The sequence below is a fragment of the Lepidochelys kempii genome, chromosome 5 (assembly GCF_965140285.1).
Source record: "Lepidochelys kempii isolate rLepKem1 chromosome 5, rLepKem1.hap1, whole genome shotgun sequence".
Taxonomy (NCBI): domain Eukaryota; kingdom Metazoa; phylum Chordata; order Testudines; family Cheloniidae; genus Lepidochelys; species Lepidochelys kempii.
This window is the reverse complement of record NC_136384.1, coordinates 136,300,967-136,322,788: the sequence shown is the minus strand read 5'-3', so window position 1 is coordinate 136,322,788 and position 21,822 is coordinate 136,300,967. Positions and strand designations below refer to the sequence as shown.

The window sequence follows — 21,822 nt, the reverse complement described above, 5'->3', positions numbered from 1 at the left end:
TCACGTGGTGGACTAGGGCTTGATTTCCTGATGAGAAAGCTGGGATTTTGACACTAAGTGTATGTCTACAGTACAATTAAAAACCCATAGCTGGCCCAGGCCAGCTGACTCAGGCTTGCCAGGCTCTGGCTCCAGGAGCTTGCTTAGGCTGGAGCCCGACCAAAGGGATCCTCCCCCCCTCGCTGGGTTCAATGGCCTATATACTGAAGATGAGTTCGTAAATGGGGAGTGTGCACTGGGTGCTTCCACTGGACAGACACTTCCTAGGGGAAGACCTACCCAGTTAATGTGATATACTCCAAAAATATTGGATGAAAGAAAGGCATCCTGGGGCTCAATGACTTCAGATTCAACTTGTTCAGGTTAGAAAGACAGATTTTTTTTGGGGGGGGGGGGGGGGGGGGTAATTGTGAGCCTGGAAATCGCCTCCTGTGTGAAAGTCAGAGCTGGATTATTTCGAGCTCATGCACCCTTGTTACTAATGAAGGAGTAAAGGAATGAACAAATCAATGAAGCCTTAAATTGTCATACGCATCCTCAACCCTTGTCCCCGTGGCAGGATCTCAAGGACAGATAGAAACGTTACTCAGGGTCAGGAGGAGAAAGGAAAGCACTTTCCCTCATGTATTTCCCCAGTCTCGTGGGCAAGGCAGCAGAGGGGCTTCAGGACATTTTCTGTCACTGATTTTTTTCACGTTGGTGTGGGAGGAAAGACTTAGACCTGCCAGCTCTGTGAACGTGAAGTGACCAAGTGATGAGTTAACAATGATGCTGTGGCACAGGATTGGATTGGAACTAGAAAACAAGAAGGCCTTAAAGTTGAACTCTTGGGTGAATAGAATGATCTGATTGATATTCAACCTTGGAAGGCAATAGATTGTTACATCACTCAGAACAGCCTGGTTTGGTTGGTTGGTTTTCCCTGATAAATTGCAGAGGGTTCAGAGATGAGCCACAGGAATGATTAAAGGCTTGAGCAGAGAAATTTGAAAACAAACCCAACCTTTCCTGCTCCTGCCAGCTATGACTGCTGAGGACATTTTCCTTCTCTGCTCCAGGGTCTCTCTTCTGCCAGATTCTCAGCAAGTCAGGCCACCCTGCAGACTATGGCAGAGCAGTTTAGTAATAGGCTGCAGGACTCACCATGTAAAAGTGCAGCTGTTGTAGCACCTTGGTTGATCATGGACCAAATCCTGCAGCCCAGGATAACCTCCCACTGATGGCAATGGGAATTTAGCCTTTGTAATTAGCTGCTGGTGCCCGAGGTCTCAGCTATGAATTAAACTGGTAGCAGACACAGCTTCATTCAAATAAGCAAAGGATGTAAGTCAAAGAGCAAAGCTGGCCATTTGGAGAGGTGCAGCAGTCCCACAACCACAGCTGGAAGGGAGAAGAGGAAAAACTCCCTGAAGTGCTGGGAGCAGCACCACAGAAGTTTTTCAGTGAGATCAGTAGCAATAAATACGAAATGACGGAGTGCTTGCTCCTCTGCGATGACATGCTTGAATTGTGTTACTTTACTATGAGATAAAGCTTTAAAATATCCTGCTCTAATTTCAGGATGGGTCTGTAACCATAACTGGTCTCTGTGGGAAGTGGGACTTTCAAAATTCCCACGGAATTTAAGGGGTGGCGTTCCCAGTTGGTCACCTGAGGGCAGTGCAGTAGAGTTCAAACCGATGACCAGAGAGATGAGAACAGAGATTGTGGGACGCCTACCCGAGGCCAGCTGCAGAGCTGTAATGGAACAGGGTGTCTACACTGGCACCGCAGCATTGTAGCCCCGGCACAGAAAGCTGTACGCCTCTCATCAGGGTGCTATTTTTACAGCACTGCTACTGAGCAGTTTCTGCGCACTAAGTAGCTTGGCAGTGTGCACACCTCAGAAGTTACACTGCAGAAATCTGGTTGACTGTGCAGACGCTTGCCAGTGTAGACAAGGCTGTAGAGGGCTTACATAAGAACACAAGACTGGCCATACTGGGTCAGACCAAGGGTCCATCTAACCCCATGTGCTGCCTGAGAGTGACCAGTGCCAGATGTGTCAGAAGGAATGAACAGAACAGGCTTTTTGACCTGCAAAGTGAGGGTCTTTCACCCTGATCTTTAACTTCATTGTTGTAGATTCCTACTTATCCTATTTTACCACCCTCCCCCGAGGTCTCTGGGAAAATCAGGTGTGAACCACTCCCTTGATACAGATGTGTCCCAATCCAGCTGAACTGAGGCAGACTTTAGGCCAATGTCAGTTTGGAAAAGGCCCACTTAACCCAGCAGGTTTCTCAAAGTATCTGTTGCTGTGAAGCGCATGTAGGTTGGATGTGAACCCCAAAGATATCACACATGAAAGAAACACAAGGCCAGTTCTGAGAAGGTTTCCGGAGCCGGGCCTGAGAGTTAAAGTGTTGTACTTAAAAGGAAAAGGGGCCTCAGCACTTATAAAAATAACTGGTTGCAAAAACAAACCCAAAAAAACAACCCCAGAAAAGCTCCCATCACACATCCATCACCAGTTTAGATTTTGACATGTCCTGCCTTATGTGACATCTTTGCTTTGAAAACAAGAGACCTGGGGAACTCTGTGGCTGTTACACATCTTGTCTCAAGTAATTTTCCTCCTAACAGATGATTTATTTAAAAATTTATCAAAATAAATTCAATTTTAAATAGAAACAATGACAGTCTATACTAGGTCTCTATTTTCATCCATGCTATTTCTCTCACATATTCCTCCACTCTAATTCCTTTGGAGTGAGGTTTTAATTTCAGGATTAGCAACAATTTCCTATATAGTAGGAGGGGGCAGGGAGAGAACTAGAAGAAAACCTGAATTATATTGGAACACCGGAAGTTATCACATAATCAGCCTGTGGCGGGTCTGGCACCACAGCACCCCTTTGTGGCAGGGGTGGGATGGGGTGTCGAACCCTCGCCACTCTCAAGTCTCCCATGCCCATCTCTCTGTGGGCGGCCCAATGTGGCCTAATGGCCTGTTTCTGCACAATCACCCCTTTGATCGGGGTTGTGGGCCCTAATGACCAGAGTCCATATAAATCTCTCCCAATGTCAGGGCAGTGTGGCCCAATGGCCAAAGTCCATATACCTTCCCCCTCGCAGGCAAGGTGGTGCAGCCCAACAGCCAGAGTCGATATAACTTCCCCCTCACAGGCAGGGTAGTGCGGCCTAGTGGCCAGAATCCAGGTAACTCGCCCCAAGTATCAGGGCGGTGTGGCCCAATGGCCAGAGTCCAAATACCTTCCCCCTCACAGGTGGGGTGGCGCAGCCCAACAGCCAGAGTCTATATAACTTCCCCCTCACAGGCAGGGCGGTGTGGCACAGTGGCCAGAGTCCAGGTAACTCGCCCCAAATATCAGGGCGGTGTGGCCCAATGGCCAGAGTCCAAATACCTTCCCCCTCACAGGCGGGGTGGTGCGGCCTAGAGGCTGGAGTCCATGCAGCTCACCCACCGTGTCAGAGAAGTGCGGCCCAATGGCCACCGCCCCCCCTTTGGCAGGGTAATGCAGCCTAGTGGCCGGAGTCCATGCAGCTCGCCCCAAGTGTCAGGGCAGTGTGGGTGGGCTAGTAGGGGGACCTGGGCCCGCCCTCTCCACCAGGTCCTGACCCAGGGCCCTGCTAGTGGCGGGGTTCCCCTTGGCCTTAGCTTGACGGGGATCCGCCTGCAACATGCCGAGTGTCGTTGCGGCTCTAACGCACTTTGTCTTTAAAGTTCCCCTGGGTCACTCCCTACCATAAACACAGTGTACTCCACTTTGGGGGATCCTCCATCTGGGCCTCGGCTTGGCTGGCCTCTGGATCCTGGAGTGCGGGCTGTCCCTCCTCAGGAGCTGGCGGCGTGCCTCCTTCCCCTCCGGCAGTCAGCTCAGACTGAGAAACTCTGCAGACTTTTATACGTGTTCTCCAGTTGGAGCATGCCCAGCAGAGCTTCCGGGGTGTGGCTTCCTCTGCTAGGAAGGAAGGGTTAACTAATTAATTAACTTCATGTTTAATTTCATTGTCGCTGGTAACAATTCATTTAAAGATTACAAAATATAAACCTATAGGGCAGTTTTCTCTTAATTCCCATTTCCACCCAGTCAGCTTTGTGTGAAGTCACATTCTACAATTACCTAGGAGCCTTCCATTTCTGTGAGTTCATTTCTCCCTGGATCTTCTCCCATAAGTGTGGGTGGAAGGGGTCTCACACTATGTGGGAAGGTTGCATTATGAGAAAAAGCACCTGTGCTCTATTTTCACACTTTCTAATCTCTCAATGTAGCAGCAGGTGGAGAAGCGATACAAATGCATGACTTAATAGCAAAGCTACGAGACCAAACCACAGACTCTGGACTCAGCATTCATGTCTCCTGCAGTCTGAACTTGGAATCTGATACATTTCCTCATTGGCTACCATCATTTGCCCAGCATGGAAGTGCTTCTTGTCCAGCAAGTCAGCCAGATTGGGACCCATAGGCATGGAATGGCTCTGAAGGAATCAGCTGTTTCTCTCTGTGCTTCATGAAACTTTGGCTCCAAATGGTAAAAGACAGTTGTTCCCAATTTAATCATGGCATCCTTTAGGACCATGATCAGTGGCACTTAACTGGGGAGCAGTGTTCTAAAAACAGTTTACCTGGACCACAGGTTACCATAGCTTCCACCTCTAGGGTGAAAATCAACCACTCGTACCTGCAGTTTCTACCTGAGTTCTTGTCAAATCTTTGACCTTACTTGGAGTAATTTTACACTTCTCTGTCATAGAATTCTTCACCAACCACACAATATATCAGTAGTGAAAGTGAGGTATAACTCCCCCAAATATGCCCTTTTATTTCCTTAATATGGTGGCACAGATTCAAATTAGGGACTAAATTCAGGAGTGGCTTAGAATCCCTGTAAGACACCACATGTCAGGTATCTATTAAAAATAAGTATCTTTCTGCAGCTATATCACATTCAACACAGATATCATTTTCTACGCATTTGCAGCATCTGACAGTGATGAGCTGAATAGAAATGTCACTTCCATTTTTCCCAGCCCTACCTAGATAGGGATTGCATTTCCCAAATAGTAAGCAACATGATTCCTAACGGATTAGGAAGGAGATTTCTTCAGGAGCAATCTCCTGCAGGACCTGGGCCACAGCTTCTTTGGGAGCCAAATGCATGGGTATTTTGCTTAGTTACAAGTCATTACTAGGGAATACTCTTCCCAGCCCTTTAGAAAAAATATTGACCTAACCACTTTAACAACAGGGGGACTGGGTTGGTGATGGGGAATAAGGGAATCCCTCTGACTTACCCTATCTTCTTCTGTTGCTACAGAGGGTGAAATAACATTTTTCCCTATCCGTGCCCTGTTCCTGTTCTCTGTTACAGTTCAATATATTTTAAGAGAGGAAAATGGTAGTAAAAATATCTGGTCTCCAGCACAACCTGAAGCAACATCAGAGCAACTGGGAATGAAAAAAATGGTTCCCAAAGGGGGAACTTGATAACTAACAATTGCTTTGAAATGGGTGGACAGTATAACTGTGATGCTCAGGGTTTGTTTAGACTAGGAAAAGTGATGGAGTTTAGGTCAGGTCAAGGGGAAAGCCAATGCCAACCACTGCACCTGGGCTACATCTGCACTACCACTATAATTGTCTTTTTACACCAAGGTCACTTGAGCAGCCAACACCACGTACAGTCCTAGTGAATGTAAGGCCCAGGCAGTTTTTGCCTCAGTGTAGGTCGTTGGGTCAAATCTCTCTCCCCTACCTGGAGCTGACGAACATTCCTGGCTGGAGGGAGACACACTCCTACAACTCAAAAGGAAAAGAGGATAGGAAAAAAATCACAGGACTGACCCCAAATAACGGGGAGCTGCAAAAGGCAGAAGCAGGCAACTCATCTAGGGGAGCTGAGAGACCACGATGAACATGGTGCAAAGGTCGCTATGTGGGAATTGGCAATTGTGATTTTGTAAAAAACAATCTTTGGCCAGCTGGAATCAAGGCATTTATTACAGTTCTCTCATATGTGGATTTTCTGATGTTTTATAAGGCTTGAACTCTGATTGAAGCTTTTCCCACACTCAGAGCACATGTAGGACGTCTCTCCACGGTGGCTTCTCTGATGTTTCGTAAGGGCTGAGCTATAACTGAAGCATTCCCCACACTCAGAGCACGTGTAGGGCATCTCTCCTGTGTGGATTCTCTGATGTGAGATGAAGGCAGAGCTCCGCTTAAAACTTTTCCCACACTCAGCGCATGTGTAGGGTGTCTCTCTTATGTGGATTGCCCGATGTCTGATAAGGTGTGAGCGCTGATTGAAGCTTCTCCCACACTCAGAGCACATGTAGGGTCTCTCTCCTGTGTGGATTCTCTGATGTGTGACGAGGGCTGAACTATCCATGAAGCGTTTCCCACACTCAGAACATCCATAGGGTTTGTCACCTGTGTGACTTCTCTGATGTATGGTAAGGGCTGATCTATAACTGAAGCATTTCCCGCACTCAGGGCATGTGTAGGGTGTCCACCCAGTATGGATTTTCTGATGTCTAATAAGGCTTGAGCTCTGATTGAAGCTTTTCCCACACACAGAGCACATGTAGGGTGTCTCGCCTGTGTGGATTCTCTGATGTGAGATGAGGACTGAGTTATAACTGAAGCGTTTCCCACACTCAGAGCACGTGTAGGGTTTTTCTCCTGTGTGGATTCTATTATGTCTAATAAGGCTTGAGCTCCGATTGAAGCTTTTCCTGCACTCAGCGCATGTGTAGGGTGTCTCTCCTGTGTGGATGTTCCTATGTCTGTTAAGGTGTGAGCTCCGATTGAAGCTTTTCCCACACTCAGAGCATGTGTAGGGTTTCTCTCCCCTGTGGATTCTCTGATGTGTGAGAAGGTCAGAGTTCCCACTGAAGCTTTTCCCACACTCATGACATATGTAGCATGTCTCTTCCAAGCTGATGGTCTCGCATGTAATAAGGTCTGAGTTTTCCTCTGGCCTGTCCTGAATCTCACAGGCTTTTGCTTTTTCTGGCAGTGCACAACTCCCAGAAACATTCCCTTTGGATATTCCTGATAACATCCCATGAGGTTCTACTTGCTCAGCATCTTCCTGCTGGGGTGTCTCCTCGTTCTCACTCACCATCCCGTCACCTGATGGGAGACAGAGAGAATCCAGACATAGGTCACTCCCTGCACCAGAGAGAGGAATGGAAAAAGGTGTGAACAAACCAAAATATGTGCGGGAGAGATCAAACCTATCAGGAGCTGATTTTCCCCAAACCCTTCCCCAGAGGAGAGAGAGGAAGGTATCAGTTCTGGGCGTGCATCTCACCAGAACTCTCAGGGGAAAGTGAGATTGGGGAGGGACCTGCTGCCAACTGTCAGTCAGGATAGGTGGGAAGCCATGAATGACATCTGCCTAATGACTCCACATCTGCAGGGAACAATCCTGAACTTGGACAGCTTACAACTTGGAGTCTTTGTAGGGCATCCCAAATGCTTCCTGTATTCACTGACAGTTACTGAGATGGTTGACCCAATTCCTCACCTGTGCAGACGGTCTCAGGAGCACTTTTTTTCAGAGCCATAGAGGTCTGAGACCCACGGCTGTTCCCCTCATTCCTGCTGCGAGATCACATAAGGTTTAGAAATTGGAAACCCTGGGAAGGCAAAGAAAACAAGGAAGGTCCATGGAATTTGTGGGATACTTGTCACAAGGAATATTCCATGGTTTTAACCCCAGCTCATTTTTAAGAAGTAACATCCCAAGGCTAGTGTCCTTGGCTCAAAGTGGCAGGAGAGTTATTATTATAAATCACATTCATTACCTTAGTGCCTAAGAGCCAACTAACCGTGGGCCCCTGTTGTGCTAGGCACAGTACAAACCCAGAATAACAGATGGCCCATGCCCTGAAGAATTTACAATCTAAATAGACAAGACAAGACACAGAATGGGGGACGAGGCAGAACCCACCAGCAGAGTAAACGATGTGACGGCAGAGTGACAGATCTGATGAACACAGGTATATCTCTTGAGACTATTGTATTTTATGTTATGACTAGGGCCAGTGTTATCCGGAAACTGCTGCTATTACTGCATTTTTTCCTGAAATTACTCTTCATTTCTGGAATCACCCTTCACATCCAGAATAGCTGAACAGAGGGTGGGTGGGGATGCAGGGTCACAAACCCCAGATTTCTCCCTGGAGACACCTGACTTCTCCCCAGGGCACAGGGAAAAGGCTGGGGACTGGCTGCTTTGAGACTTCCTACCAATTTCTTCCTTCCTCATACAAGTCTGGGCTCAGAAAAAACACGGTGGAGCTTCCCCTTGAGAGGCAGGGCACTTGGCAGTGGGACGCCGGGCACCCTCATCATGCTGCAGAGCAGACGGCGCTCGCACCTGCTCTTGACTGTGTCAGCAACACCTGTCCCCTGATCATCTCCTCGGCACGCAGCTGGTTCATGACCCGTCTCCCCAGCACACAGACGGCTCTAGGCTCTCAATGCTCAGTGTCTGGGCCCCACTTCCCCCACACAGCTGACTCCTGTCCTCTCCCGCAATGCACTTTCAGGCTGTAAAGGATTATATATTGCTCATGTTTGTCAACTACTCTGTTTTCGTTGCCAGCAAACACTGACCCTATTTATGACCGTTATCTGTATCTTTGAGCCAGCCCTTGAAAGCATGAATACTTCACAGACTATGATGCTGAGATGGGCCAGATGATACCGGGGAGGGCTGAGGGATAGGTTTCCTGTGCAATCTGGTATGACTAAGGCTGGATCTAAAGGCTGGTTATACAGAACTTCATCTTTTGAAGCTTTGCCCCATACAGAAAGGGGCAGTGACTGATTTTACTCGTTCAGGAGACTGAAGACAACAGACAGACTTTTTGGGGAGAAACAGCTGAGTTTGAGCTGACTGAAGGGGGTCTTTTTGGGCTACAAACTGACATGACTTGATAACCAAGACATAAGCTTTTAAAGAAGGTTTTAATACACTTTGGAAATGATTGGGGATTCCCAAGAGGACAGATAGGAAATATGCATTTTGATGCTCTTCTTGCTTTACATCTTTTTCCCATATGGCACACTGACACTGTCATGGATCCATAGGATCTGTGAAATGCCCTGGCTTTTAAACAGTCCTTGGGAGGTGCACCTTGAGTGCACTGGACCCCCCAATGATAGGCCAATGTAGCTTCAACACCTACGACTGAGCCTCTGGCTCCAACACTATTTCAACCTGTGAGCTCTGCCAACAGGTCCAACTGAATGACGCTCCTGTTCAGAGACTGTTCCTCATTCAATGCACAGTGCAAGTTTCTGCTGTGACACTAAGGCAGACTTTTAAAACATACCAGGGTTTATTAGTCAATCGAAACGCAGCATTGAAAGTCTTTAGATTAGGACAGAGAAGCAAAGACGACAATATAGTCCATGCTGGCCAATGCCCTTGAACCATGCTGCTCTAGAAAACAGTTTGGTTTCCATTCACTGTACCTGTCCATTTGTCTTCTCTGCAATAGAGCTCCCTGCATCTGGAAGCCCAGTTCTTCCTGCTCCCAAAAACATAATGAGTCCACAAACGCTTCACTCAGCCAAGGGGAGATCCTCCCGTGGACAGGTGACAATTATTCCCTTGTCTCTGTCCGGTGTTCCATTGATGTGGGTTGAATCATAGAATCATAGAATATCAGGGTTGGAAGGGACCCCAGGAGGTCATCTAGTCCAACCCCCTGCTCGAAGCAGGACCAATTCCCAGTTAAATCATCCCAGCCAGGGCTTTGTCAAGCCTGACCTTAAAAACCTCTAAGGAAGGAGATTCTACCACCTCCCTAGGTAACGCATTGCAGTGTTTCACCACCCTCATAGTGAAAAAGTTTTTCCTAATATCCAATCTAAACCTCCCCCACTGCAACTTGAGACCATTACTCCTCGTTCTGTCATCTGCTACCATTGAGAACAGTCTAGAGCCATCCTCTTTGGAACCCCCTTTCAGGTAGTTGAAAGCAGCTATCAAATCCCCCCTCATTCTTCTCTTCTGCAGACTAAACAATCCCAGCTCCCTCAGCCTCTCCTCATAAGTCATGTGTTCTAGACCCTAATCATTTTTGTTGCCCTTCGCTGGACTCTCTCCAATTTATCCACATCCTTCTTGTAGTGTGGGGCCCAAAACTGGACACAGTACTCCAGATGAGGCCTCACCAATGTCGAATAGAGGGGAACGATCACGTCCCTCGATCTGCTGGCAATGCCCCTACTTATACATCCCAAAATGCCATTGGCCTTCTTGGCAACAAGGGCACACTGCTGACTCATATCCAGCTTCTCATCCACTGTCACCCCTAGGTCCTTTTCCGCAGAACTGCTGCCTAGCCATTCGGCCCCTAGTCTGTAGCGGTGCATTCAATTCTTCCGTCCTAAGTGCAGGACTCTGCACTTGTCCTTGTTGAACCTCATCAGATTTCTTTTGGACCAATCCTCCAATTTGTCTAGGTCCGTTTGTATCCTATCCCTACCCTCCAGCGTATCTACCACTCCTCCCAGTTTAGTGTCGTCTGCAAACTTGCTGAGGGTGCAATCTACACCATCCTCCAGATCATTTATGAAGATATTGAACAAAACCGGCCCCAGGACCGACCCCTGGGGCACTCCACTTGACACCGGCTGCCAACTAGACATGGAGCCATTGATCACTACCCGTTGAGCCCGACAATCTAGCCAGCTTTCTACCCACCTTATAGTGCATTCATCCAGCCCATACTTCCTTAACTTGCTGACAAGAATACTGTGGGAGACCGTGTCAAAAGCTTTGCTAAAGTCAAGGAACACCACGTCCACTGCTTTCCCTTCATCCACAGAACCAGTTATCTCGTCATAGAAGGCAATTAGATTAGTCAGGCATGACTTGCCCTTGGTGAATCCATGCTGACTGTTCCTGATCACTTTCCTCTCATCTAAGTGCTTCAGAATTGACTCCTTGAGGACCTGCTCCATGATTTTTCCGGGGACTGAGGTGAGGCTGACTGGCCTGTAGTTCCCAGAATCCTCTTTCTTCCCTTTTTTAAAGATGGGCACTACATTAGCCTTTTTCCAGTCATCCGGGACTTCCCCGGATCGCCATGAGTTTTCAAAGATAATGGCCAATGGCTCTGCAATCACATCCGCCAACTCCTTTAGCACTCTCGGATGCAACGCATCCGGCCCCATGGACTTTTGCACGTCCAGCTTTTCTAAATAGTCCCGAACCACTTCTTTCTCCACAGAGGGCTGGTCACCTCCTCCCCATGCTGTGCTGCCCAGTGCAGCAGTCAGGGAGCTGACCTTGTTCGTGAAGACAGAGGCAAAAAAAGCATTGAGTGCATTAGCTTTTTCCACATCCTCTGTCACTAGGTTGCCTCCCTCATTCAGTAAGGGGCCCACACTTTCCTTGACTTTCTTCTTGTTGCCAACATACCTGAAGAAACCCTTCTTGTTACTCTTAACATCTCTTGCTAGCTGCAATTCCAATTATAACTGCCTGTATTAAATTAAGTTTCTCTGTGTTTCACCAAATTTCATCTTCTCAATTAACTTTGAGCAGCCATGTAAAAGGGCAAGTTGTACCCCAGTATGTAGGTGTAAAAATTGTACAGGCTACACTACCACCCTGACATCATCAACAAGGTGCCCATTTGTGCCTGGGTAGTGGCCCTGCTGTGGGAGGGAGGAATGCAGCAAGGACTCAGGATCAGTGGATGGGGTTGCTGTGCATGGAGATGGGAAGGTTATATGGGGAGGAGGGTAATGAGCGGGAGAGGGAGGTCAAGAGTTAAAATAATAATGTTTAGGGGAAAATGTATAATGAAGTGAAACTGAACAGAAATAAAACTGGAGTGCAGGCTATAAAGCAAAAAGGCCTGGCCAGGGATTTGGGGTTAAAGATCTGGGATCCCCCACAGCTCTAGATCCCCAAAACTCTCCTACCTCCCACTGATCCACCCAGCCCACCTCCTGGGTGCCTTTCCTCCACACTTCCCTCACCTTCTTCCCATTACGCTCAGCCACCACCACGTCCAGGCACCTTAGGAGCTTCCTATGTTCCCTCCTCGTCTCTCACTACCTCATCCCTCCCTGCTCCTTCTTACCTCTAATCCGGCACACACACTCCCCATGTCCTAGCACCCCAGAATTAGCTACTCCCCGCTTCTCCTCCCCTCCCACAGCTCTGTTCTCCCTTCACCCATGGGGTCCTGAATGGCAACATTATACACTCTCCTATCAAAAGCTGAGCTCATCTGACTGTCACACAAGACATGCATGAGTCATACACCTATTTACTCAATTTAGAATTCTACAGGCAGCATATTTTCCTTTTAAAATGAGGAAAAGGCATGAAAGCTCTAGTTATTAACATAGTTATTAATGTATCCAATAATGATAAATTAAATGCAATTTTAAAATGACTGACAGCACCAAAAAGGCACATGTCCAAAAATTATTCTAGTGGGTGGGAGATAAGGCAAAAACAGTGGGGGAGGGGGGCGGGAGGGGCAGAACTTGTCAAAACTTGCATGACAAATACAGGTATAAAGTTAAAGTTCTTTAGAGACCCCACATCTTCTTATAACCCAGGGGACAGGACTCCTTACCCAGCCAGACCACAGTCTCACAGTTCTCCTGCATGACATCCCTGTAGAGGGCTCTAACAGTGGGGTCCAGCAGAGCCCCCTCTTCCCTGGTGAAATATACAGCCACCTCTTCGAAAGTCACCGGTCTCTGAAACAGCAAGAGTCCAACACTCAGTATCTGCTGCCCCAGTCACAACCCCACTATTCACAGAACAGCAGCACCAGGTAAACGGAAGCTTCGGGAGGCACATGTTAACAGAGTCCCACCCCCACCTTGCTTAGAGCAGCCAGGAGGCATCAGAGGGTAGAAAAAGAGAACCATTGTGTCTCCCAGCTGACAGACTAGGCAGAGTTTTCACATTCATCACATACCTACTAGCCAGAGCCTGATATAGGAGATGGGGCTGTCTCTGGACCCTGCTGGTGGCTCCCTGGTAGGAATCCCAACTCTACAAATACACTATATGGAAGAAAGGGGAAGTCGATAGTAAAGAATATAAGTTAGAAGGTCAGAATTGTAGAAAATTGGTAAGGGAAGCTATCAGAAATCAATGATCAATGAAAATAAGAAGGAAGTTTTTAAAAGGTTTATAAAGTTCAAAATTAATCCTAACAATGGTAGTGGTAAATTACTATACAGAAATGGTGGAATTATCAAAAATAATGCAGAAGAGATAGAAGTGTTCAATAAATATTTCTCTCCTGGGTTTGGATAAAAACACATGATGTAGTCATATCATAAGATGTTGACGACAACACTCTTTACATTCCAACAATAACTCACGAGGACATTAAACAGCAGCTATTAAAGTTAGACATGTTTAAATCAGCAGGTCCAGACAACTAGTATCCAAGAGTTTTAAAATACCTGGTGGAGGAGTGTGGTGGACTGTTAAGGTTGAATTTACTTAGGACTTGGAACATTGGGGAAATTCCAGAAGACTGGAATAAAGCTAATGCTGTGCCAATATTTAAAAAATGTAAGAGAGATGACCCAGCTAATTAAAAGCGTGTCAATCTGACATCGATACTGGGCAAGATAATGGAGCATCCAATACTGGATTTCATTAATAAAGAAATAAAGGAGGGTAATATAATTAGTACCCATTAACAAAGGTTTAGAAAAAATAGATCCTATCAAACTAATTGGATATCCTTAGTGGATGAGATCAAAAGTTTGGTTACAGCCAGTGATGAGCTGCCAAAATCTTAACAACGGGTTCCCTCCTCACCCCACGAGGGGGTCGTTGCCCACATCTTCCCCCCCGGGACTTCTGCCCCACCCAACCCCCCCGCATTCCTTGACGCCCCTCCCCACCCCCCCCGAGGACCCCTGGCCCCATCCACTCCCTCCCCTGTCCCCTGACTGCCCCCAGAACCGGGCAGGAGGGTCTCGTGGGCCACTGTAGTGGGTGCCCACCCCACCCCTAACAGCCAGAGGCACCTTCCGGGAGGCAAGGAGGGGAGTCCCGGCGCTGCTTACCTGGGGCAGCTCCCAGGAGGCATCCGGCAGGTCCCTCTGGCTCCTAGGTGCGGTGGAGCATAGTTAGGGGGGAGCGACCGCTCCCCCACTGATCACATCAAAAGTGGCGCCTCAGGGGCTGGAGCACCCACGGGGAAAATTGGTGGGTGCAGAGCACCCACCGGCAGCTCCCCCCCCCGTGCCTGGCCCCAGCTCACCTCCGCTCCACCTCCTCCCCTGAACGCACCACCCCGCTCTGCTTCTCCGCACCCCGCCCCCCCCCCCGGGCTTCCCGCGAATCAGCTGTTCAGCGGGAAGCCTGGGAGGGCTGAGAAGCAGGCAGTGGCTTCACGCTCAGGCCAAGGGTGGCGGAGGTGAGCTGGGGCAGGGAGCGGTTCCCCTGCCCCCCCCCAAGGTTACCTGCTGCGGTGCAGGTGGCCCTCCTCCCCCGCCTGAGCTCACCTCCGCCTCCCTGGGCCTGCTTCCCACACGAACAGCTGATTTGCAGGAAGCCTGGGGGGGTGGAGAAGCAGAGCAGGGTGGCGCGTTCAGGGGAGGAGGCGGAGGTGAGCTGCGGCCGGGGGTGGGGCAGGGAGCTGCCGGTGGGTGCTCTGCATCCACCAAATTTTCCCCTTGGGTGCTCCAGGGCTGGAGCACCCGTGGAGTTGGCGCCTAAGGCGCCACTTTTGGCCGGTTAAATTTAGAAGCCCTTTTAGAAGCAGCTGTCCCTCGCAGAACAACCGGTTCTAAAAGGGCTTCTAAACAACTGGTTCTAGCGAACCGGTGCGAACCAGCTCCAGCTCACCACTGGTTGCAGCTAATAGTATTGATGCAATATACCTAGACTTCTGTAAGGCATATGACTTGGTTCAGCACAATATTTTGACTAAAAAACTAGAATGATACAAAATAAACCTGGCATACGTTAAATAGATTAAAAACTGTGATTGTAAATGGGGAACCATGGTTGAGTGGATCTATTTCTGGAGGGTTCCTGCAAGGATTGGTTCTTGACCCTGTGCTATTTAAGATTCTTATCAATGACCTAGAAGAGAATATAAAATCCTCACTGATAAAGTTTGCAGTTGCCACAAAGACTGGGAGTGGTGGTAACTAATGAAGTGTCAGTAGATTCAGGCTCCAGCACTGGAAGTCTGGGACATTTTCCCAGCCCTGGCTGGAGGGTTATTTCCTGTTCCACAAAGAGGGGAAGTTCCATTCCCAACTCCTGTGCCTTGAAATAAGACCCTGCCTGACAGGACACCCCATATTCAGCATAGTGGTATGATTATAATATGATTAGGACAGAATTATAATGCATTTTGTGCAATATGCATCATGTGTGGTGTCATTGGAAAAGTTATGATTTGCCGAATATGATTATCCTATTTGTGTGCATGTATCATGTTTGTATCTGAAGTTATGGATACAGACTTGAAGTGGTGGATAAGCTGGAGGGTAGGGATAGGATACAGAGGGACCTAGATAATTTAGTGAATTGGGCCAAAATAAAAGTGATGGGGTTCAACAGGGACAAGTACAGAGTCCTGCACTTACGATGGAAGAATCCCATAGACTGCTATAGACTAGGGACCGAGTGACTAGGCAGCAGTTCTGCAGAAAAGGACCCAAGAGTTACAGTGGATGAGCAGCTGGATATAAGTCCGCAGTTTGCCCTTGTTGCCAAGAAGGCTAACGGCATTTTGGGCTGTATAAGTAGGAGCACTGCTAGAAGATCAAGAGATGTGATCATTCCCCTCTATTCGGCATTGGTGAGGCCTCACCTGGAGTACTGTGTCCAGTTTTGGGCCCCACACTACAAGGAGGATGTGGAAAAATTGGAAAGAGTCCAGCGGAGGGCACAAAAATGAATATAACAGGCTTTAAGACAGAACTGGATACATTCATGGAGTTAAGTCCATTAATGGCTATTGGCCAGGATAAGTAAGGAATGGTGTCCCTAGCCTCTGTCAAACGTGGGTGATGGATGCAGGAGAGAGATCACTTGATCATTACCTGTTAGGGTCACTCACTCTGGGGCACCTGGCACTGGTCACTGTTGGCAGACAGGATACTGAGCTGGATGGACCTTTGGTCTGAACCAGTACAGCCATTCTTATGTTCTTAATAGGAGGCTGGAGCACATGACTTACGAGGAGAGGCTAAGGGAACTGGGTTTGTTTAGTCTGCAGAAGAGAAGAATGAGGGGGGATTTGATAGCTGCTTTCAACTACCTGAAAGGGGGTTTCAAAGAGGATGGATCTAGACTGTTCTCAGTGGTAGCAGATGACAGAACAAGGAGTAACGGTCTCAAGTTGCAGCGGGGGAGGTTTAGGTTAGATATTAAGAAAAACTTTTTCACAAGAAGGGTGGTGAAGCACTGGAATGGGTTACCTAGGGAGGTGGTGGAATCTCCTTCCTTAGAGGCTTTTAAGGTCAGGCTTGACAAAACCCTGGCTCCAATGATTTGGTCCTGCTTTGAGCAGCGGGTTAGACTAGATGACCTCCTGAGGTCCCTTCCAACCCTGATCTTCTATGAGATTCTAATCTGGGCCAGAGTCTTGCACTCCTTTGCACGGGGGTGGGTGTCCAGATCTCAGTTTTACCTGTCCCAACAGGGGTGCAGATCTCACTTGGGATCTTCACAACAGCGGGGTCTGACCTATGTTGGGGTCTCTGCAGTGCCTGGCAGAACAGGACCCAGATCTCACTTGGGGTCTCTGCAGCTCCAGGAACAACAAGGTCCCTGATTTTGTTTGCCATCTCTGCAGTACCTGGCACAACTGGAGCCTGATTTCACTTGATGTTGATGCAGGGCCTGGCACAAAAAGGGGGAGGAGCTCAGTCGGGGTCACTGTAGCACCCAGTACAGCAAGGTCCCTGCTTTCTGTAAGGGTCTGTGCAGTTCCTGGCACAAAAGGTGCCCCAAACTTGGTTAGGGTTTGTACAGTGCCCGGCACACTGGGGCACCTGATCTCAGTCAAGGCCTGACCCATGCTCAGAACAATAACAGCCCTGATCTCACGCAGACACCTGCGGAGAAAAGCAGGAAGATTTTCAAGAATTTGATATCAGTATTTCAGAACTGAGGAGAAAATGGGGCACAAACTAAGGATCTGCCAATATAAGAGAGAAGCCCAGCATCTGAGGAGATGTTATGTCACCATTTAACAGGTCAAGAGAAAAGAGGGGAACAACAACAGAATGGGATGGATTCTTGTTGCCTCACATTCACATGGCCAGCAGGGAGCCCTGGGTGATGTGGCTTTCCCAGGGGAAAGGAGTGGGGCTGGAGTCAGGTCAGAAGGGGAGGGGCTGGCCATGGTGTCTGGGAATGTGACTAGCAGGCAGTGGGTTGGGCAAGGTGGGGGTGGGGGAAGTAGCCGGGACTGGAAACCTGGGATTGAGCCTTCTCCCTGGGGGATGCTTGCTCCTCCCTCCCCTTCCTGGGCCTTCCCATGCCCTGTGGCCAGCAGAGAGTGGCCCCCCCAGCCCAGCCCAGCCGTATCCCTGTCTCAGGGCTCTCCCAGCCTCTGCCCATTAACCCTCTTGCCAGTTCAGAAATCACTCAGGGGAACGATTTCCCACCGAAAAAAGGACAAGTCACTGCAGGTAAAAATGGGGCGGAGACACCAGAAACCTGAGATTTGAACGGGCCACGGGTGAAGTGGGGAGCTAATGGGGTACAGTGGGGGGAGGAGAACAAAGACCCTCTCAGCGATATGGGCGGGAGGGGGGGGGTCACCCTGGATGTTGCTCGTTGCTCTCTAGAAAGAAAGGGGGCAGGACGGGGGTCCCCAGGGCAGCGGGAAATCCGAGGGGATCTCAGCCCCCCCTTCTCTCCCCACTGCTCTTCTCCCCTCCCGCCCACGTCCGGGCTGCACAGACATTTCCCATCCGCCCCTTCCCAGACCCCCCCCCCCGCCCCCGGCAGCCTCCCGCCCAGCCACACGCAGGAACCCCAGGGCAGAGCCTGGCCGGGCCCGCGGGGCGCGGGGCTCCTGCTGAGGCAGCAGCTCCGAGCCCCCCACCCCGCGGGCCCCCCGGGAGCAGATCCCGCCGCTGCCAGATGCCTGGTCCCCCCCGGACACGGGGGCAGAGTCGCCGCCCGGCCCGGCCCGGCCCCGGCCCCGGCCCCGCCCCCGGGGCTCGCTCCGGTACCTGGAGGCTGCAGCTCCGCAGCACGGGGTGGCTCCAGCGGGAGCAGGGCCCGAGCCGGGCCCGGGGAGTTAACGAAGGTCTCCCCGGCACAGACCCTCTGCTCAGCCCGGCCCCCAGCCCCAGGGAGCAGCAGCGGGGCAACTCTGCGTCTGCGCATGCGGGGCTCTCCCCAACCCCCCGATCTGCGCATGCCCAGAGCCGGGAGACACAAAAACTCTTCTCCGGCTCCGGGAGAGGATCCAACGGCCCCGCACGAGCCAGGCAGAGCCGCAGCGCCCCGCGCGCGTTCACTGCCCGGCGCGTCCTCCCCCGGCCCAGCGTCACTTCCGCTCCCTGGAGAGTCAAGAACTACATCTCCCATCCTGCCCCGGGGGGGACTTCCGTCCTCCTCTGCCCAACGTCACTTCCGGTCCGTGGAGAGTCGGGAGCTGCAGCTCCCCAGCAGGCTGCTGGAGACCGAGCGGCTGCTCGAGGGTCCCTGGCTGCTGGCCGGGAGCACCCAGGCAGGGGCGCTGCAGCAGCAGACTATTGAAACTCAGCCGGAGGACACAGCTGCTCCCTGGCCTGGGTGGCCCCTCAGCGTGTCAGAATGGCCTAGGCTGGAAGTGAAACTTCTAGAGACGCCGGGAGTCTCGGCCCCCTTCGCCATGTGTAGCAGCCGCCTCCTCTCTTCTCTGCGGGCGCCTCGCCGCCAGGGCCACAGCGCACCGGTTCTGACTGTTCACACTCCGCTTTTCCACGCTCCTTAGGGCCCGCTGCGCCTGAATGATGGCTTCTGACTTCCCAGTGTTCTGCACACCCAGGGACTTTCCTACTCCCTCCCCTTACACTGGGCTCACCAGACTCCCTAGTCCATGAATCCAGCCATAGTGCGTCAGACCAAAGGTCCATCTGCCCAGTGTCCTGTCTTCAGACGGCGACCAAGGCCAGGTGCCCCACAGGGAATGAACAGAACAGGCCATCAACAAGTGACCCACCTCCTGACGTCCATTCCCAGCTTCTGGCAATCGGGCTAGGGACACCACCCATGCACATTCTGGCTAATGGCCATTCATGGACCTATCCTCCATGAATTTACCTTGTTCGTTTTTTGAACTCCGTTCTAGTCTTGGCCTTCACAGCATCCTCTGGCAAAGAGTTCCACGGGTTGACTGTGCGTTGTGTGAAGAAATGCTTCCTTTGGTTTGTTTTAAATCTGCTGCCTATTACTTTCATTGGGTGACTCCTAGTTCTTGTGTTAGGAGGAGGAGTAAATAACACTTCCTTATTTAATTTCTCCACAGCAGTCTTGATTTTATAAACTTCTATCATATCTCCCCTTCGTTGTCTCTTTTCCAAGCTGAAAAGTCCCAGAGTTTTAATCTCTCCTCATAAAGAAGCTGTTCCATACCCCTAATCATTTTTGTTGCTCTTTTCTGAACCTTTTCCAATTCCAATTGTGGAAGAAAACAAACTCCACTCTCAGGTTGGAAGCAACAAAATCAGAGACAGCTTTATTCGAGCAATTGCAAGGGAAGAAAACAGCTGACAGAGAGCATCTCTGCCTCAGTTTCTCCAAAGTACAAGCAAAATCACACAAACATTTATACCTCTTTGTGACGTGCAGAAATTGAAAACATCTACATTTTATTTAGACTATTTACTATCTAATCCAGTATTTTCTCACTTTCTCTTCTCAAAACGTCGTTATCTCAAGACTAGGTCACACTGACTATTCTGCTGTTTTCCACTCGCTTCTGACGTGAGCCCTGCTTCTACAGGTCTCGCGATATTAGGCTAAGACTTAACAAAACAGTTGCTCTGTTTCTGACACTTAAATGGCTGCACTTAAACCCTCTCTTTTTTTCCCTGCTTCCACACTCCCCGCTTTTGTGCTTCCTTTATCACAACTAACATTCTTAAACCTCCAATTACATCAAGCCTTGTATTTCTGTTTCTAGCTCAGGAGGATCAGAATCAGCCCCATAAGTCTTAACTGGATATAACGATAACGCCTTATTAGTATGAACATGAAAGGCATTTTTGTTAGTACGTCCCTTACAACAACAGTAACATATTACTATACTAAACAAAAGCAATACATGCATTAATATCCCCATTGTAATAATATGCTGGAGTTGTTTCATTGCCTTAGTTACATAGCACATTACATCATAATTAGTACACAAAGTAGATGCTCTATAGGCAGTATGAAAAGCACATTTTTCAATTTGATATATATTCTGAAGCACATGGATTTGACCCTGTAAGTCAGAAATTTTCCTAACCTCTGGTAGGAGTGAGTGTAAATTTTGAAACCGGTCGGGTATCAAAGTGGTCCAGTTAAAAGAAATCTGATACCCAAGGTCCAATTGTAGGGTTTTTTCTGCAGGCCAAGAAATAATGTGATTTCCTGTGATCGTACTGAGATTAAAATGTAAGTCTTGCAAAGCGGTGGCCTTAACATATACACAACTATCATTAGCTTGGAAAAGTAACTGTCCTATCAAGGTAGTTCCTTGTCCCATACCTTCCCAACAGACTGTGTCAAATACTGTGACAACTTCCCCTTGCTTCAATTTCCTTACACATTGAAGCTGCGGGGGTTTATAAGGGCCATAATATCCACTGATTCCCTATTTCAATCCAAATATCAGGTGTTATTCCAGGAGCACTAACAACAAATCGGCTAGGCATACCAGGTGGTCTAATCTCCCAGACATCACGATGAATAATCCAGTCCCACATGCATCCTCCCCATGGACCCAGCAGGATTCGGTATGTAGGAGTCCACACGCCTGCTACCGGCCCATATGCTTGGAAGGAGCACTGCACGTACTTGCAACTCCATCCTGAAAATCTCCAAGTACGTCTCCATGGCCACAAATCAGATGGTACTCCTGAAGCATTAGTAAGGGCAGTGGGCCAAGCCTGATGCTCAAGATCACTCCGAATGGCCATCAGCTGGTCATTCAGGAAATCCTGAATCTCTGAACATGCTAGATCCCACTGCAATTCCTTTCCTGCCTCAGTGATATTTAACACCATTCCTGTCAACAGCTCCAGGGTCATCGAACTAAGGGTGGAAATAACATGTAATTCACCAACTCCAGCTTGCACCTGAGTCAGTTGTGCTCCAGTAATAAGATCAGTGGCTTTCTCTAGTTGTCCTAATTTCTCATCATGCAGTTATCCCTTAAGAATATTCCAAATTGCTGCTGCACTATTTGCACCATCCCATAAGTGACCAGCTAAGTCTCCCTTCTTTCGAGAGGAGACCCATGCTCTTTGCTGTTCTAGCCAGATAGCAGCTCCCTTGGAACAATTGGGATACGTGGAAGTAATCTGAAAGCTGGATAGGGGCAGGGTAAATGTCACAGCCCCTAATGTGGCATTAATTATGGTTATTCAATGTCCTAGTACATCTTTTTCGGGGATAGCATTATACCACATCTGTTGTTTAACTATTTTCAAATATTTTTGAGAGGCATTAACATCAATAGCTTAAGAAGGGGTATATTGTAAGATGGTACAGGTTAAATTGTTAGTTATTGGGATCATTTCAGTACAGATAAAATTTCTAGTGGCAGAACATATTCTCTGAGTATGAGTC

At 49.0% G+C, this 21,822-nt stretch overlaps 1 protein-coding gene across 23 annotated transcripts in view; it reads right to left on the bottom strand.

Moving 5' to 3' along the window:
* Nucleotides 1-18,559, bottom strand: part of LOC140911988 (uncharacterized) — a 36,898-nt gene extending 18,339 nt beyond the window's left edge. For 10 of the 23 annotated variants that reach the window (XR_013635868.1, XR_013635875.1, XR_013635876.1 and 7 more), the window contains exons 1-4: nt 18,231-18,559; nt 12,629-12,755; nt 7,540-7,651; nt 3,749-7,181 (exon numbers count right to left, since the gene is read on the bottom strand). Coding sequence is in view for 7 of the 23 variants with exons in the window: in XM_078852979.1 (XP_078709105.1) it covers nt 6,016-7,181; nt 7,540-7,579 (1,206 nt within the window). In the remaining 16 variants the exon portion in view is untranslated. Of the gene's footprint in view, nt 1-402; nt 7,182-7,539; nt 7,652-9,497; nt 9,554-12,628; nt 12,756-12,979; nt 13,068-14,090; nt 14,108-16,085; nt 16,104-18,230 lie in introns of those variants that run through there. The other 13 variants (XR_013635861.1, XR_013635862.1, XR_013635863.1 and 10 more) reach the window with 13 other exon arrangements.
* Between the last annotated feature and the right edge of the window lie 3,263 nt (nt 18,560-21,822).